At 44.5% G+C, this 16,079-nt stretch overlaps 1 protein-coding gene across 1 annotated transcript in view; it reads left to right on the top strand.

The window, feature by feature from the left end:
- Positions 1–4,481, top strand: part of ZFAND3 (zinc finger AN1-type containing 3) — a 617,257-nt gene extending 612,776 nt beyond the window's left edge. Inside the window, exon 6 of the mRNA XM_078647365.1 lies at positions 1,959–4,481. Coding sequence (XP_078503491.1) covers positions 1,959–2,113 — 155 coding nt within the window. The 3' untranslated portion in view covers positions 2,114–4,481. The remainder of the gene's footprint in view (positions 1–1,958) is intronic.
- The last annotated feature ends 11,598 nt before the right edge of the window (positions 4,482–16,079 follow it).

Below are 16,079 nucleotides of genomic sequence, written 5' to 3'. Positions count from 1 at the left end.
AGGTAGAAATGTGTTTTTATCCTGGCAGATTGGAGATGCAGCATTACCTTCAGTGGCTGGTAAGCTAGTTCTTTGGTCTAGATTTCTGTCTCCATTTGCAGCTGTGACCAGGATCCCTTACAGCCAGAGCTTCTAGTGAATCTGTCTGCAGGCCTCAGTTACCATACTTAACTACAGACTTTATTTATTTATAAAGTTTTATATAGCGCAAACAAGATCCCGAAGGATATCCGAGCGCTTTGCAATAAATTGGTTGGTTCCAACACATGCCTTTGGCCCCCCTAGACCCTTTACAACTTTTGGTTATGTTCACCATTTAGCCACCGCTGCGCACGGCAGAGGCAAGCATATATTCCTGACTCCCACTACATGACCCAGTGTGTAATAATTTTATAGCTATTCAATCCCTAGCGGCACATGACCCAAGATATGTTGCATGGCTAAACACTTATAAGGTCCCGAAGGCGAGACCGATTGCATTGCAAAGGCTTGTTTCCATTGTCTGAAACAGATGGTTTGTGCGGGTACGAGGTTTCAGAGCCATTCGAATGGAAAAGTTCAGTTCAGGTGACTGGTAGTCAGTCACTGAGGTAAGAGAGGCACATATTGCATCAAGTGATCATTTGCAGAAAGCTAATCAAGTCGTAAGTTTGGTTGATATAGGCTAACTTTGTCAACTATTGTACTAAGGTATCAAGAAGTTGTGATGTGTTAAGGTAGTCTCTGCTAATGTGGGAGTGGGGGAACGGTAGATGAGCAGAGGTTTACATAAACAGACTTTGTAATCTTCATTCCATTGGTCAGAAGGATGTTGATTTGAACAGTGGTTCGGCTTATCATACATTTGTAGACAGATGATTTTTTTCTAAATATTTTTTACGTGCGAGCATGGTTTGACGTGGAATAGGCTGTGCATCAGTTCATATCCAGGTTTCTGTAGTGAACTGACTGTAGGCCTAGGATTGATTCTGCTCTCAGTTCATAGATGGTTAAATGAATCTGATTCATTCATGTAGGTAGAAGAGTATTTGAGAAGAAATGAGTAGACCTAGGCATACTTGAGAGAGTGTGGTGTGTCTCTTAATGTGTTGAGGGTAAAGAGGAGAAGAATGCGGTATGGTAATGTCATTGTGTGACTCAAGTATCTCAATATATCGTGTGGTAAAAGTGCAGGGTAATTTTTGTCTGAAGTTGTACAACCTGCCAACTATTATAATACAGCCCACCTCATCCCCCACTTCCTCAAACTGATGACCTATCATAAATAGTAAATAACCACGAGGGAGTGGGAAGCTAGAAAGGGGTAACCCTCAGCCCCCTGGATAGAACCAGTAATTACACTAGAGAGGGTTATCCTGGCTAGAAATGAACTCTTACGGTCTAAGAGGTCAGTTATCAGGTCCCAATATACCATAAGATGGTGGGGGATCTGCACCCAGGGAAATTGGTGCATCCCTGGCATCTCGTGGATGTATTGGTAGGATCCTCACCCACAGGTATCGCCAGTGGCATGCTTCATCATCGAATCCTCACCCAGTGCACCTTGGTAATCTATATGTATGATTTAGGTAAACAGAATATGTTTGGTCAAACATTGCATAAAAATATATGGTTTTCGATTTGAAACATTCGTACAGTTTTGGTCAACATACAAGCTTTTTTTCCTTTTACTTAAATGCTTTAAATGACGTTGATAAGACTGCCACCTTTCATGGAGTCAGCACTCTAAATAGTAATGGCTTCAGGTGGACACTGTTACAGAGTGTACTTTAATGCTCGACCTACATAAAACTGTGTACTTGGAATATGAAGGGTAGAAAACCAAACCATTTTGCTTTGTCTGTTTCTTGTCAACTGTGGCTCGTGCATAGTCATTCCTCCTATTGGCACAAGTATCTACGTCTTTGACGGATATGGCCTGGATCTAATGCTTACGTTTTGTTTGCTTCTTCCTTCAGGTTATGTATTCTGTATGTTACATCGTCTTCCAGAACAACACGACTGCACCTTTGACCATATGGGCCGTGGCCGTGAGGAAGCCATTATGAAGATGGTCAAGCTGGACCGGAAAGTTGGCAGATCATGCCAGCGCATTGGGGAGGGCTGCTCCTGAGTGCCACAACTTGCAACCAAATGCCGTTTCTCCTAGTTCACTAATGTTAGCCTTATTTAGGACGAAGTCAGCCAGACACCCTGTACTGGGCAAGTTACAGACTACAGCCAATCAGAGTTCATTCCGTAGCGCCCTCTGCTGGCGCTCTAAGGTTCGGAAGAGGCTTATATTCACCTGTGGCTAATAATGATTTTCTTGTCTGTCGCCCTTACGCAGAAGCCTCGATTATTGGTTTTGTTGGGGAATTTTCTTTTGTTGGGACTGTTAAATTTATGGTTAATGAAATCCGATAGAAGCAGACTTTTCTTTCCCAGTGTTGTCTGTTCTAAAAAGCACTTCATTAAAAAGGAAATTTGAAAACTGCTGTGATGGCTATAAATCCTAACTGGCTAATCACCAAAGGGGATCCTTGAATGATCACCCCTGCAGTTCAGCCTTAGTTGATGTAACCTTCCAGCAGCCACCACTGCTGAGCCCAGACCCTACTAGTCATGGGTACCTTTACGAGCTGTGACTGGCGGGGTTTGTCTGACCAGACGGGATAGTACACTTGTCAAAGGATTTACCGATACCTTGAGATCATATTTATTGTACATAGGTTGTTATGGGGAACATGGTTTAAGACGAAGCAAATTGTGCCATCCCATAACTGTAAACTACATTTATTTCTACTTTTCTCACATTTGTTGTAATCACTGTAGCCCCTAGCTCCCACCTGCCGAAACCTGATTGGCTCGTGTTTGGCTTTTGCTGAGTGCAGGTCTCCGATCAAATAAGGCTAATAAACAGCACAGTAGCCACGGCTGAACTCTACAGATTGATTCTCCGTCGGGATACATATATATCTGGGGAAAAATGGACGTTTGTAGCAAACTGAATTCAGTAACAGTATTGTGGAACAACCAGGAAAAGCAGCCCTTGTCATCGTGACTGTTTACTCCTCACCTCTCAAGTGTTTGCAGGATAGTCAAAAAGGGCTATTTAGTCTTGTCTATGCATTCAGGAGCTTGCAAGGAAAGGCCGTACCCATTCCCTCCAGGAACAAATGTAGCGATTCAGTGGAAAAGGCCCCCCAGGTTACAGGACTTCTGGAATTGCTTGAGATCTGTGGCTCTAGAAGCCCCGGCCGCAAGACTCTGCCCTCTGTAGATGCCACACACAAGGCGATCTCATAGCAAAATCCAAGCACATCTCCCTTGTAGGAGCTCATCGTGCAGCCAAGGAGGCTTCCAGGTACACTTCCAAAACTGCCCTTCCAGAAGAGTATTCCTTGCATTGAACAGAGCATTTGTCACCTGATGCATGCTGGTGGGGAAAATGGGTCTCCTCTGAAGGTGCAGTATCACATATACTCCAGATCTTCCAGGCAGTGGTGAAAAATCTTTTTGATCTCCAAAATGTTGAGTATTTAAGGAGTCGATGTCCTTATTTACTGAGAAGAGGTTGTGCTTCCTTGGGTTGGGTTGTAATGGTTATCTGTGGCCACTAAGTTTCAGTTTGAGCCAGAAGAATGTTTCCTTGGCTATCGAACTAGCACTGTCCTTTGTAGTTTTCTCTTTAGGGTTAAGTGAAGTCAAACTTTGTCTAACAGTCCCACCATGTTTTGAAATGCATGTCACCCTTGCTATGAATGGCCACGAAATTGTATTTATTTTTGCTTAGTTCAACAGCTTTCTGCCATAGGCATCGAAGTGTAGGATGCAGCCTCCGAGGCATTTTTATTATGAATTGAAAAAAATATTTTTGGTTTATTTTCTGTTCACCATTTGAGATCAGCAGCAAGAATTTCAAGCCTTTGGGTGTTGTTCAGGAAATATTCTCCCCATTCTGGGCAGAAAAAATTGAAGATGTTCTACAACCGCCTTCATGTGAGTTGACTTTTTTTTTTAAACTTTAGATGCCATCTTCACGATATCACAGCGTTTTTCCAGTTTCTTCCTTTTTTTTTAAACACATGGATGGACGCCAAACGACTTTTACTTCTTCATGATGGAGTTAACCGTTGCTTCCCTTTTTGTCCTCCCGTTTCAAGCACACGGTTAGTTTAGAGGTGACTGGGGAGAACACTACTCGATAAGTTGATGTGGATTACGGACAATATTCACTTTATAAAAGAAGATTTCAAGGAGTTGTTCCTTTGCAGTATCTGTTCTGTGAAGTTTGTTAAAAGTTTAAGTTCTTGTATCTTAAAGAAAAAGAATATTCTTATTTAACCCTTTTGTGTTCTAGATTTACTTACACACGTAGCCTAGAACTGTTTTAGTTTAACATTGTAAAAATATTAAAATAATCTTGTAACTTTATTCTTTCCTCCAACCCTTGATCCCCGTGCTGAAAAAATATTAAACCAATCTGATTAAAGTTTGAATTGATTTCTGACTCTTCTAACCGGTGTTGCTTTTACCTTGAATGTTGTGGGCTTGATGAGGAAATCATTTTGACCCAATGAAGTTGAGGCTGCCGCTTTCGACAGTTTTCAGTCAGAGGTCAGCTGAAAATAAAGTTAAGCAGTTGAACAACTGGGAAAGCAAAAGCCAGCACAACTTCCACCTCCTCTTCTACCCCAACACTCTTAATAAAGTGCAAAAGGTACCAAAAAGAAACTGGCTGTTTCATTTGTTTACCTCATGTTTGATCTGGTCGAAAGTGGAGTTGTTTTTATTCCCCATCCATTTGGATATATTAGGTACATGTGTTTTAAATTGAAAGTCTGTCTTTCAGCTTTTTAATCCCCTTTGAATTCTCTTTTTTTAAATGGTCCTGTGTAACTGATAGCTTTATCTGTAAAGTGTGGTATCAATGGCAACCACTCTGCACAGGTGCGGGCTACCATTACCTGCCCTTTCGTCATGCCATGCCACCGATCTTTCCAGTATAAACCTTTTGTGGTACAAAAGCATGAATTTTACATTGTCACTTAGTGTCTGCTAACTTCATATACTGTTATTGCATCAGAAAATCTTCATGTTATTTTCTTAGGGAAAATGTTGTTGGATCACAGTGGGTATCGACCGACGAGTGTCTGTAACATGATTCCTATATGTTTAGATCATCTCTGCTTTGCCTCTGGCACCCTCTTCCGATCTATTTTTTTGGGCTCTGTCATTCTTGAACAAAATGAAAATTTGACAAGATAAGATAAAGAGTGAGAAAATGCTGTGGTCCATTTCCATTTGTGTTTTTGGGAATCAGTTGGCATAGGTTATAAAACTCTATACCATGTGTTCGAGACATGTGTGCTGTAGATACACATGCTTTGCATACTTCTGCCATCTAGTGTTGGGCTCTGATGTTTGCAAGTTGTTTTTCTTCGAAGAAGTCTATCCCAGTCACGAGGTAATGTGGCTCCTCCTTTCGGTGATAGTGCGCATGGGCATCAACTTCACTGTTGTATTGTTTTCTTTCCGCCATCTGGTTCGGAAGTGCATTGCTGCACTCTGGTTCAAACCCGTCCTTCGGGTTCCCCTCGGTGTGCAATCCACTGTACCCTCGAAAGTATTACCGCATGGGTTTCCCTCTCTACACTTATCGATTTGGTCAGGAAAATTTCCATCTTCGATCAAAAACATCATGGGCGGGCTTCAGGCCTAGCCGGGTAAGTAAAGTCTTTTGCAGATGGAACGGACTCTGTTTCAATTCTGTCCTTGATGTCACTCAAAGTACCCTCACACCGACCTACACCAAGTCTGCAACTTGTACCTCTCACCGGAGCACAAGGAAGAACATTGTGAGGCTTGTCGGTCGTTTCGATCGAAAAAGACCCTTTGGGATCGTCCAGCTCGACGACGAGAATTGCAGCACCAAAACACTCCATATACGCCGGATATCTTCGAAAAGAATCCGAACAGGAAGAAGTGACAGCTGCGGAAGAAGAGGGGGCTTCTCGGTCCCAGATTCGGATTCTGACTTAGAAATCGAATTGGAGTCCCAGGGCATTCCAACGGGACAGGATGTCATGAGTACTAAAGCCCCCTTACACCATAAACTCTCTTCCACTAAACATAATGCTTAGGCACCACCTCTGCCTTTGGGCCTTGGTCGGCACTGAGACAATGTTTCCGTCTCCCCGCCCTCGTGCCCGGCACCGAAACAAATAATCAAGCCTTCCGGCTCGGCATCAAGTCGAGACAGATAGTCTTCGGATCCGAAACATTCCACTCTGAAGGACCAATCTGTTTCGGAACCGAAATCTTCCGCTTAAAAGGATAAAAGGGTCCAGTCCGGTTCGGCATTGAAACCTTCGCCACCGCAATCAAAAGAAGATCGCCCAGATCCCCTGAAACCGATCTTAGATGTCATGAAGGACAGATTAGACCATAATAAGTTATACATCAAACCAGATACTGGACACGTTTTAGCTAAAACTCGTTCAAAAAGGAAAGTTAGTTCAGAGGACACAGGGTACAAGATTCCTCTTAAGAAAAAGGAGGACATTGCAACAAGTCCTGCCCACCCTAATTTGCCATCCCCTCCACCTTCACCATTACCACAACTGCCAGCCTCAGATCCACTTCACTTAACACCACAAGGGTCTCCTCATACAAAGCCTGATTTAGGAGAGGACTATGAGGATGACAGTGTTCCTTTACCAACCGATCCATGGGATGATTATAATAGTGGTCCTCCCATGGATAATGATCCAGATTTATACCCTTCAAAACCATCACCTCCAGATGGTAAGGAGCTGATTTCAGGGGCACTATCTTATCATGGAGTTACACTGCACAAAGAAGCTTTGGATGACGACTTTTTATTTCAGACACTAGGGACTTCACATAGAACTCGCCAGTCTCCCTATGTTGAAAGGCATGAGGCATGAAGATGAGATTTTTAAGGGCCCTGTTCATGCCCGTATTGTAACACCCAGAGTTGACAAAAAATACAAACCATCACCATCTGTTCCTGGTTTTATTAAAGGACAGCTACCCTTGGACTCACTGGTAGTTTCTAATGCTCGTAAAAGAGCAAACTCACAGACCTCTGAAGATGCACCTCCACGGATAAAGAGTCTAAATTAATTGACGCATCCGGTAAAAGAGTGGCTGCTCAAGCCGCTAACCACTGGCATATTGCCAACACGCAGGGTACTAGCTAGGTATGACAGGGCACACTGGGACGAGATGGAAGGCCTACTTCAATACCTCCCAGAAGAGCACAAGAAAAACTCACAAGAGCTAGTCCAAGAAGGAAAACTTGTATCTAATTCTTCTATTAAATGTGCTGTAGATGCTGCTGGCACTGGAGCGAGAGAAGTTAACACCAGCATTCTTTTACGTCTGCATGCCTGGCTTAGGATTCCAGGTTTTAAACCAGAAGTCCAGCAATGTGTTTTAAATATCCCTTTGGCAAGCAACCTCTTTTTAGACCTCAAGTTGATAAGGTTCTAGAAAGGATGAAAAAAAGACACTTACGTGGCGAAATCCATGGGAGTGCTTCAGTCGCCATCAAGCGGAGGCTCCTTTCACCGCTCATTTTATAAGGCAGGGTCCAAAACTACATCCTCAGACATGCAACCCTTTTCCTCTAGAGGCTTCTACAGAGGCGGGTACAGAGGAAACTATTTCAAAGGTAGGTGTAAGAGCACACCAACGCGTAACTCCCCTTCCCCCAATAAACAGTGACTTGCCTACACTTCCCCCCCGATCATGTAACACCTCTCGGGCAAGACTTCAACAATTTCTCCCAATTTGGAAATCCATAACATCAGACAAATGGGTGCTAGACATTATACGACGTGGTTATTTCCTGGAGCTTACCAGCAATCCTCCCAATATTCCACCTTGCACTCACAAACTCTCCTCAGAGCACCTGCTGCTTCTCAAACAAGAGGTACAAGCTCTTTTAGCAAGAGGAGCCATAGAACCAGTTCCGTTACAGTACCAAGGTTCAGGGGTTTACTCTTAGAACATTTCCACATGGTCACGCTTCAACAAGTAGTTCCACTTCTACAGCATAGCGATTTTATGTCCACACTGGACTTAAGACACATACTTTCACATTCTGGTTCACCTAGCACATCGCAAATAGCTCAGATTTGTGATAGCAGGAAAACACTATCAGTTCAAAGTCTTCCATTCGGAATAACTACTGCTCCCAGAGTATTCACAAAATGTCTAGCAATAGTGGCAGCACATCTCAGAAGACAACAGATTAATGTCTTCCCATAACAAACGACTGGCTCATCAAAGCCAGGACACACCAAAAGTGTTTACAATGCACTCAGACTACATTAGACCTACTCCACCAATTAGGTTTCACGGTCAATGCACACCGTCTCATCTTCAGTCTTCACAAATGCAGTCCTATCTGGGAATGACTCTAAACACTTGCACTATTCTTGCCTCTCCCAATGCAACCAGAATTTGAAATATTTAAACTCTGCTACTACAGTTTCAGACCAATCAATACTTAAGTCAGGACTTTCTTGCAACTGTTAGTGAATGATGGCATCATGCATTGCAATTGTGTCTCATTCAAGTTTACACATGCGTCCTCTATAATATAGAGTGTTTAGCACGTAGGTGGAATCAGTCTTAGGGTCAATTAACAGAACTAGTGTTGGTAGACAGCCGCACCCATCACTCTCTGCAATGGTGGAACACCCAAAACTTATAAAAAGGGCGGCCCTTCATCAACCCTGTTCCACAGATCATGCTAACAGCAGACTTCTCTCTCACAGGTTGGGGTGCTGCACTTCACAATTAGACAATTCTAGGTCTATGGGACAATACGTACAGAACTCTACTTTCTAGAGCTTCTAGCGGTGTATCTAGCACTGAAAGCTTTTCAATCTCATCGGGAAAATTGTCCTAGTCTGTACGGACAATATGATAGCTATGTACAAAAACATGGGGGTGGAGGGGGGGTTAAATTCTCTGCAACTGTCAAGCCTCTCTCAGACCATTTGGCATTGGGCAATTCATCACAGAGTTCATCGTCTGGCAGAGCATCTCCCAGGAGTGAACAATCAAATTGCTGACCTCTTCAGCACAAAGCGGCAACAAATACATGAGTGAGAACTTCATCCCCAAGTTCTCCTTCCATACTTTCAACAATGGGGATTCCCACAAAGATCTCTTCGCCACAGTGGACAACTCAAAATGCCCAAACTGCTCTTCCAGGTTCCCACACCCTCTATCCAAAGGCAATGCCCTATGGATGAATTGGTCAGGGATATTTGCCTACGCTTTTCCGCCTCTCCCGCTCCTTCCATTTCTGGTTCGGAGGCTCAGGCAAACAACCCTCACACTGTAAAAAAAGTTTGTGAGCCGACAAAGTCCACGAGAGGTATGGCTCCATATCTGGGGTGGATTTGAGCATCACGTAGGAAACTATCTCAAAGGTAGGTGTAAGAGCACACCAACGCGTAACTCCCCTTCCCCCAATAGCAGTGACTTGCCTACACTCCCCGCCCCCCCCCCCCCCGATCATGTAACACCTGTCGGGCAAGACTTCAACAATTTCTCCCAATTTGAAAATCCATAACATCAGACAAATGGGTGCTAGACATTATACGACGTGGTTAATTCCTGGAGCTTACCGGCAATCCTCTCAATATTCCACCTTGCACTCACAAACTCTCATCAGAGAGTCCGCCCCGCTCTCTATTTTTTTGCTATTATTAAAGCCAGAATGTATCCCATTTGTGGTTGGTTTTCTGAAATCTTCTCTAAGGTACAGAAACTATCTGGATCCCTAAAAGTTGACTGTTGTATTTTATGAAGTAATCCTTTTTAAATTTCGACGTTGTTGTATTCATACCTTTTTATATTTTTATATAGATTGGGATATTTTTATAGTGTGTCCAGATATGTATACTTGTGCCTTGTACTTTTTTAAGATAAAATATAACTTTTTATGGTTTTCTATCATGTAAACCGAATAAAGTATTTAGAAGAAAAAAAACCCTCACACTGAATCTAGTGGCTCCCACTTGGGCCCGTCAACCGTGGTTTACCACACTCTTGGCACTATCAGTGGTGCCACATCAAAAGCTGCATCTCAATTCCAGTCTTCTCACGCAGAACCATGGAGAAGTCGGACACTCGAACCCCAAGGAGCTCATCTAGCGATTTGGCTCCTGAAGTCATAGTTTGGATATCTAAACTTGCAACCAGAGTGTATGACTATTCTTAAAGAAGCAAGACGGCCTTCTACCGGAGCATGTTATGCAGCAAAATGGAAAAGATTTGTTCTATATTGTACCAATAACAATATTGATCCTCTAGATACCTCTATTCAAAATATCATTGGTTACCTTTTGCATCTACAGGGTTCTGGTCTATCCTACAATTCCTTTTGATTGCATCTTGTGGCATTAGCCGCATGTTTACAAAACAGGCAACATCGATCTTTGTTCAAAGTTCCAGTAATTAAAACCTTTATGGAGGGCCTTAAAAGAGTATTATCACCTAGGGTACCTACTGCACCAGTTTGGAAACTAAACATTGTGCTTACACGGCTCATGGGTACACCTTGTGAGCCATTACACAACTGTCTGTTACAGTTTCTTTCATAGAAAGCTACCTTCTTCATTGCGATCTCTTCATTGAGGAGAGTTGGTGAGCTACAAGCATTAACTTTAGAAGAACCATTCTTTCAACAACATAAAGATAGAGTAGTTCTTCGCACCAACCCAAAATTCATACTCTTGATGTTAGAAGAGCGTTATTGTGTTATATTGAAAGGACAAAGGATTTTCGTAAGACAAAACAACGGTTGCATTTGCTACACCTCACAAAGGCAATCATATCTCTAAATCTGGTATTGCAAGATAGATTGTTAAATGCATTCAAACCTGCTATGCTAAAGCTAAAAGAATGTTATACCTCCTAGAGCACATTCCACTCTTAAAATAGGAGCATCTATGGCTTTTTCTAGGTAACGTCCCTATAGCTGACATTTGTAAAGCAGCAACATGGTCCACACCAATTTACCAAACACTACTGTGTGGCTGTGTTAGCAGGTCAACAAGATAATGTAGGGCTAGCAGTGCTAAACACTTTTTCAAACAGCTGCAACATCTACTTTGCCTCCGCTTTGGGAGAATACTGCTATATATTCTATGCAAAGCATGTGTATCTATAGCACACATGCCTCGAACGGATTATGCTATTTACCCAGCAAGCATCTGTTCTTGGCATGTGGAGCTGTAGATTCACATGCGCCCTCCCACCTCCGCGGACACCTGTAGTAGTTGCAGTTTTCATTATTTACATTACATACGCATAGATGTCTCTGTACATCACTCATCCTCTTGCGGGAAAACAATACCTTTTGACTGGGACAGACTTCTTCGAAGAAAAACACCTTGCAAACATCCGGACCCATCACTAGATGGCAGGAGTATGCAAAGCATGTGAATCTACAGCTCCACTCGATTTATTGGCAACAGTCATCAACAGCATCAGGATCAACTGACAGTAAAAGAACCTTGGCAAAACCACCAGCACACACACATTCCAAAGACCTTGGTACCTGGAATGTGGAATCTAGCATGATAACTACATTAACACAACATCTCCTTCCTTCCCAGAACAAACAGAAAAAAAATACATAAATGCACAATTAAATAACTGCACCAAATATGTATATACATCAAAACCAATTGTTGCTCCTACACACACCTGGATTGCTGTCTACTTCATCACTTTGTCTTGAAGCATGAATGGTCTGTTTGGACCTCACATTACAACACTGTTTTTGTGAGCAGTCAACTGCTTGATCAGGGGATGCAACATCCACGCATTCATGATTACACTCACTACTCTGCTTTTATTCCACAACTCCCATTTTCTTATACTGAGTATTCCTGGACAACGCATCCACCCTCATTGGAACTCTGAACTTCGATCTTCCTTTCATGACTTGGAAAGGCTCCTTTAGGTAGGTTCAATCACCTACCTTTATCTCACTCCTGACTTTCTACTCTTTATGCCTAGCATTATACTCTTTTTCATTTTTTCCTGAAATGCCACCACGCTGGGATGCATGATCTTGTGTACAGAATAAACACGGTCAGATGTGGTTGGTACTTCCTCAGCACGCAGAACATAATTTGCACGTCAGCACTGGTCCTCTCATGACGAGCATCAGGAGGAATCCATTGATTGTCGTAGCTTTGCGCATTCTGGCAGCCAAATAAGTTTGAAAATGTTACTTTTGAATGTCAATGAAGAAATCATACCTTATGGAAACAATAAAAATTGTAAAGAGTATAGAATTATCTCATCCCCGTCACCAAAATTGTGGTAAGCAAATACTCCAAAACACCAAAAGCAGTTACTTATGAGTAGAGTAATTGGCCACAGTCCTCAACTGCTTCAGGATCAATTGACAGTAATAGAACCTTGACAAAACCACCTGCACACTTACATTCCAGATTCCAGACTTTGGAATTTGGAATCTAGCATGATGACTACATCACCACACCCACCTGTTGGGCACCTCATTTTCTTACCTTCATAGATTTGGCTACGAAAGTCTTACCAGTCAGGTTTTATGAGCGGTTCTATAGGGGTGGCCTTACTTCATAGAGCCTTCCCACTCACAGTGAATAAATGCACCAGTGACCCCCCTGTGCCGGTTTTTAGGTGAGGAGGGCCTTCTGGAGGAGAGACAATTATGTATAGGTCCTGCCACACCTGTTTCAGTCCCACAAGCCTTACCTTATACTTGTGAGGCGATCTCGCAGAGGCGACATGAACCACCAACGCCTATCCCACCTTACCCTAGTGGATGCGTGAATACTGACCAGGATGTAGATGGGACCGGGGGTAGAAGCCAGATCTGGGGGGAAAAGGGGGAACTTCCTGGGCCTTGCTACGTCCCTGGAAACCCTCAAGACATTCTGTCTATTACTTATTCTGCACACCAACCCCCCTACTGCCCCAAGGACTACTAAACACAAAAGGACTGTATGGTTACCACGTATGTCATACCAAGGAAGTCCTCAAAAAGGCAGCTAGAACAAGCACCGGGGAGCAGTCTTGCACCTGGGATGCCCGTGGAATGCTCCTGTGTACTTGTGGTCCAAAACTAGTACTAGCGCTCCTGCGTGACTAATAAGGAAGAACCAAAACCAAAAACCTAGCGCTCCTGCGCAAATAATAAAGATGGACCAAAATCAAAAAACAGCGCTCCTGCGCAAATAATAAAGATGGACCAAAATCAAAAACCAGCGCTCCTGCACAAATAATAAAGAAGAACCAAATGTACATGTACGCAGGTGTCCAGGGGTTCAATGAACAAGGCTTCTAAGGGAGTAAACCGGCCAGGAAAAAGCCTGTACGTACTGACAGTCTCTTTCGTGCAAAATGCTGGAGCAGCTGCCATTCGTCAGAAACAGGTTCACCAAGTTTGGCGCTCCAGAGCCTCTCACGCTAGGGAACCGAAAACAGCCACGAAGGAACAGCTACCAGCAGGAGGGAAAGCTGAGCCTTTAGTCTTGTCCGGGGGGGGCAACTGGGTTAATCCAAAGCACCGAATAGCGGGAGTTGCCGGCTGATAAGAGCGTCAGCCCGGAAGCGCAGTGGAAGGCGTCGTCTGCTTCCGGCCACTGCAGCTATACCGCCAACCCAACTCCACATCACAAAGCCGCCATCACGCTTCGCGTGCGTGCGGAGGACTCTAGCAAGCCGTGGCCATGACAACCTGGCCCCCATGGCGCTTATGGACCTGTAAACTCCTTGCTTTTCCCAGACCCAGAGAGAGATGCCTGGGGACCTCCAGCATGGTTCTGTTGGCATTGAGTGTCACAACTCAAGACTTGGATGTACTTGTTAGGACTCTGCATTATATGGAGGATCTGGCACCCCATAGCAGCGGAATTTAAGCACACTATCATCAGCGCATAAAACCTGCTCCCGTATCGACTTTCCTTAATGGACACAGAGCGCTCCTGAAGCTCCTGAGCTCCCTGCACCGAGGGCCGCACTGAGTGCCACCGCCTGTGCCGTGCCTTTGCTGTGAGCCGCCGCAAGAGAACAGGCAGCGAACGTGGTGAAGGCAAGGCGGGTGAGGCGAGGTCGCAGCAGGATAGTGCGAGAGCCGTGAGCAGTGTGAGGCGTTCTTGATGATTAAAACACAGCCGCCGCCAAACTGCCTTCATTGCCTCCACCGCTACCACTGATATCACTGCAGCGAGGGGACAATTTAAGCACAGTGGCCGCAGCCTCTGCAGCTGCCAGGCTGCCCCCACTGTCACCATCATTACCACCGCAGCGAGGGGGCCAGTGAAGCGAAGCATCAGTCACCGCACCCCCGCACCCAAAGGGGAGCAGCAGAGGAGAGGAACTGGTTGGAGGAGACCAGCAACAAAAGCATGAGATGAGATGAGGGGCTCGGTCAGTTGCTCAAACAGCCTCTTCCCACATAAGGAGCTAGATATTGCCTGGAATGGGTCACCATCATTACCACCGCCGCGAGGGGGGCCAGTGAAGTGAAGCATCACAGTCACCGCACCGCCGCAGCCAAAGGGGAGCAGCAGAGGAGAGGAGCTGGCTTCCCACATAAGGAGCTAGACCCATATTGCCTGGAACGGGTCAGACTAGCTTTAATTTTCTCAGTTTTGCCCGTTTTTGTACACACCGCTCTTTCAGCAAACAGTCATAAGCTGTTAAATGCACTCGCCTGGGGGGTGGCAAAACGCGAGTGCTACAGGCTTGCCCACAAGACCTGTGGTGAGTGCACTAAAAAAGGAAACCATCCTAGGTGGACGTCTACAATCACTTTTCAACTTTTACAACCAGGAACTAGCACCTGCTTAAACTACGGTCTACAGAGCAGCAGACTGGCTTGAATCACGGACCACAGATTATAGGATTATCGGACTGGTGTGGAATGTACTAGAATGTTCTGGAGATTAAACTTAATTTAACTCTCTCAAAACCACAGCCTTCGGAGTCAGTCACACACAATCAGATCGCAGGTGGTACCACTTGGCTGTCTTATTGGATTTAATCTGCGTCACTGAGTTAATGTACCAGCCAGCACAGGCTCAGCAAGCTCATGCTAATGTAGTGTCCCGACACAGCCTTTTGAGGCAGCAGAAGGCTAGAGAAGCGGGCAAGATAGTGGAAACGCGGGGTAAGGCTACAGTCCTCTGCATTTCACTCCAATTGGAAGTATTCGCATAAAGAATTTGTGGCCCGAAGGCACATCATAACAGGAAAATGAGCAGCTCCAACAAAAACCGAGAGGTCCGTAAACCAACAACAGGGGTTCCCCAGATCCACAAATATATTTTACAAGGCAAAAAATAGAAGTCCACAGCGCTCAGAAGGTCCACAAGACGAAAGATGGGGGTACATTAGAAAACATCCCCAATTTCATTTCAAACAGCCAGGAGCTAGCAACGCCGGGTGATGATAACCCCCTCAACCTAAAAAGCACAATTCAGGACAGCCTGCAGGAGACATTAGTCACTGAGATGGCGAGACTTGCAGAAACCGTAATGTTGGCAGACACGGTTATCAATAATGTCATCAAAAATACCACTGCTAAATATAAAAACCATGAACTGGAGGAACATGGGCCCGAGCACATCATTGAGATATCATCGACTTTAAATGATGTTGAAGCATCAAACATACCTAAGGGCCCACCACAGGATTACCAATCCAGTGGGCTTATCTGCGACAAGAACGCTTTTGACATAGAGGCTCTAGTCCACCACCACTTAAATGACCAGCTCAGGACAATTTGGATGCCTCCATCAATCCTGGCGGTCATGGGAGCACTCAGAGCTGCTCCACGCCCAGCAACCACGGCAGGGTATAAACAACAACAATTTGGTGCCACTAGTACTTCAGAGTCGGCATCCCCTGAATTAACAAAAATCACACCTACGGCAGACCCTAAACTGCAACCACTGGGAGAGGGCTTTGTAGGTGCCACAACTGGCAGACACTGCGGAGCCCAGAGTGACGAACAAGACATAAACGATAAGAATGGTCCTGAATACATC

This window comes from Lissotriton helveticus, chromosome 6, assembly GCF_964261635.1.
Source record: "Lissotriton helveticus chromosome 6, aLisHel1.1, whole genome shotgun sequence".
Taxonomy (NCBI): domain Eukaryota; kingdom Metazoa; phylum Chordata; class Amphibia; order Caudata; family Salamandridae; genus Lissotriton; species Lissotriton helveticus.
This window is presented reverse-complemented; position numbering and strand designations above follow the sequence as displayed.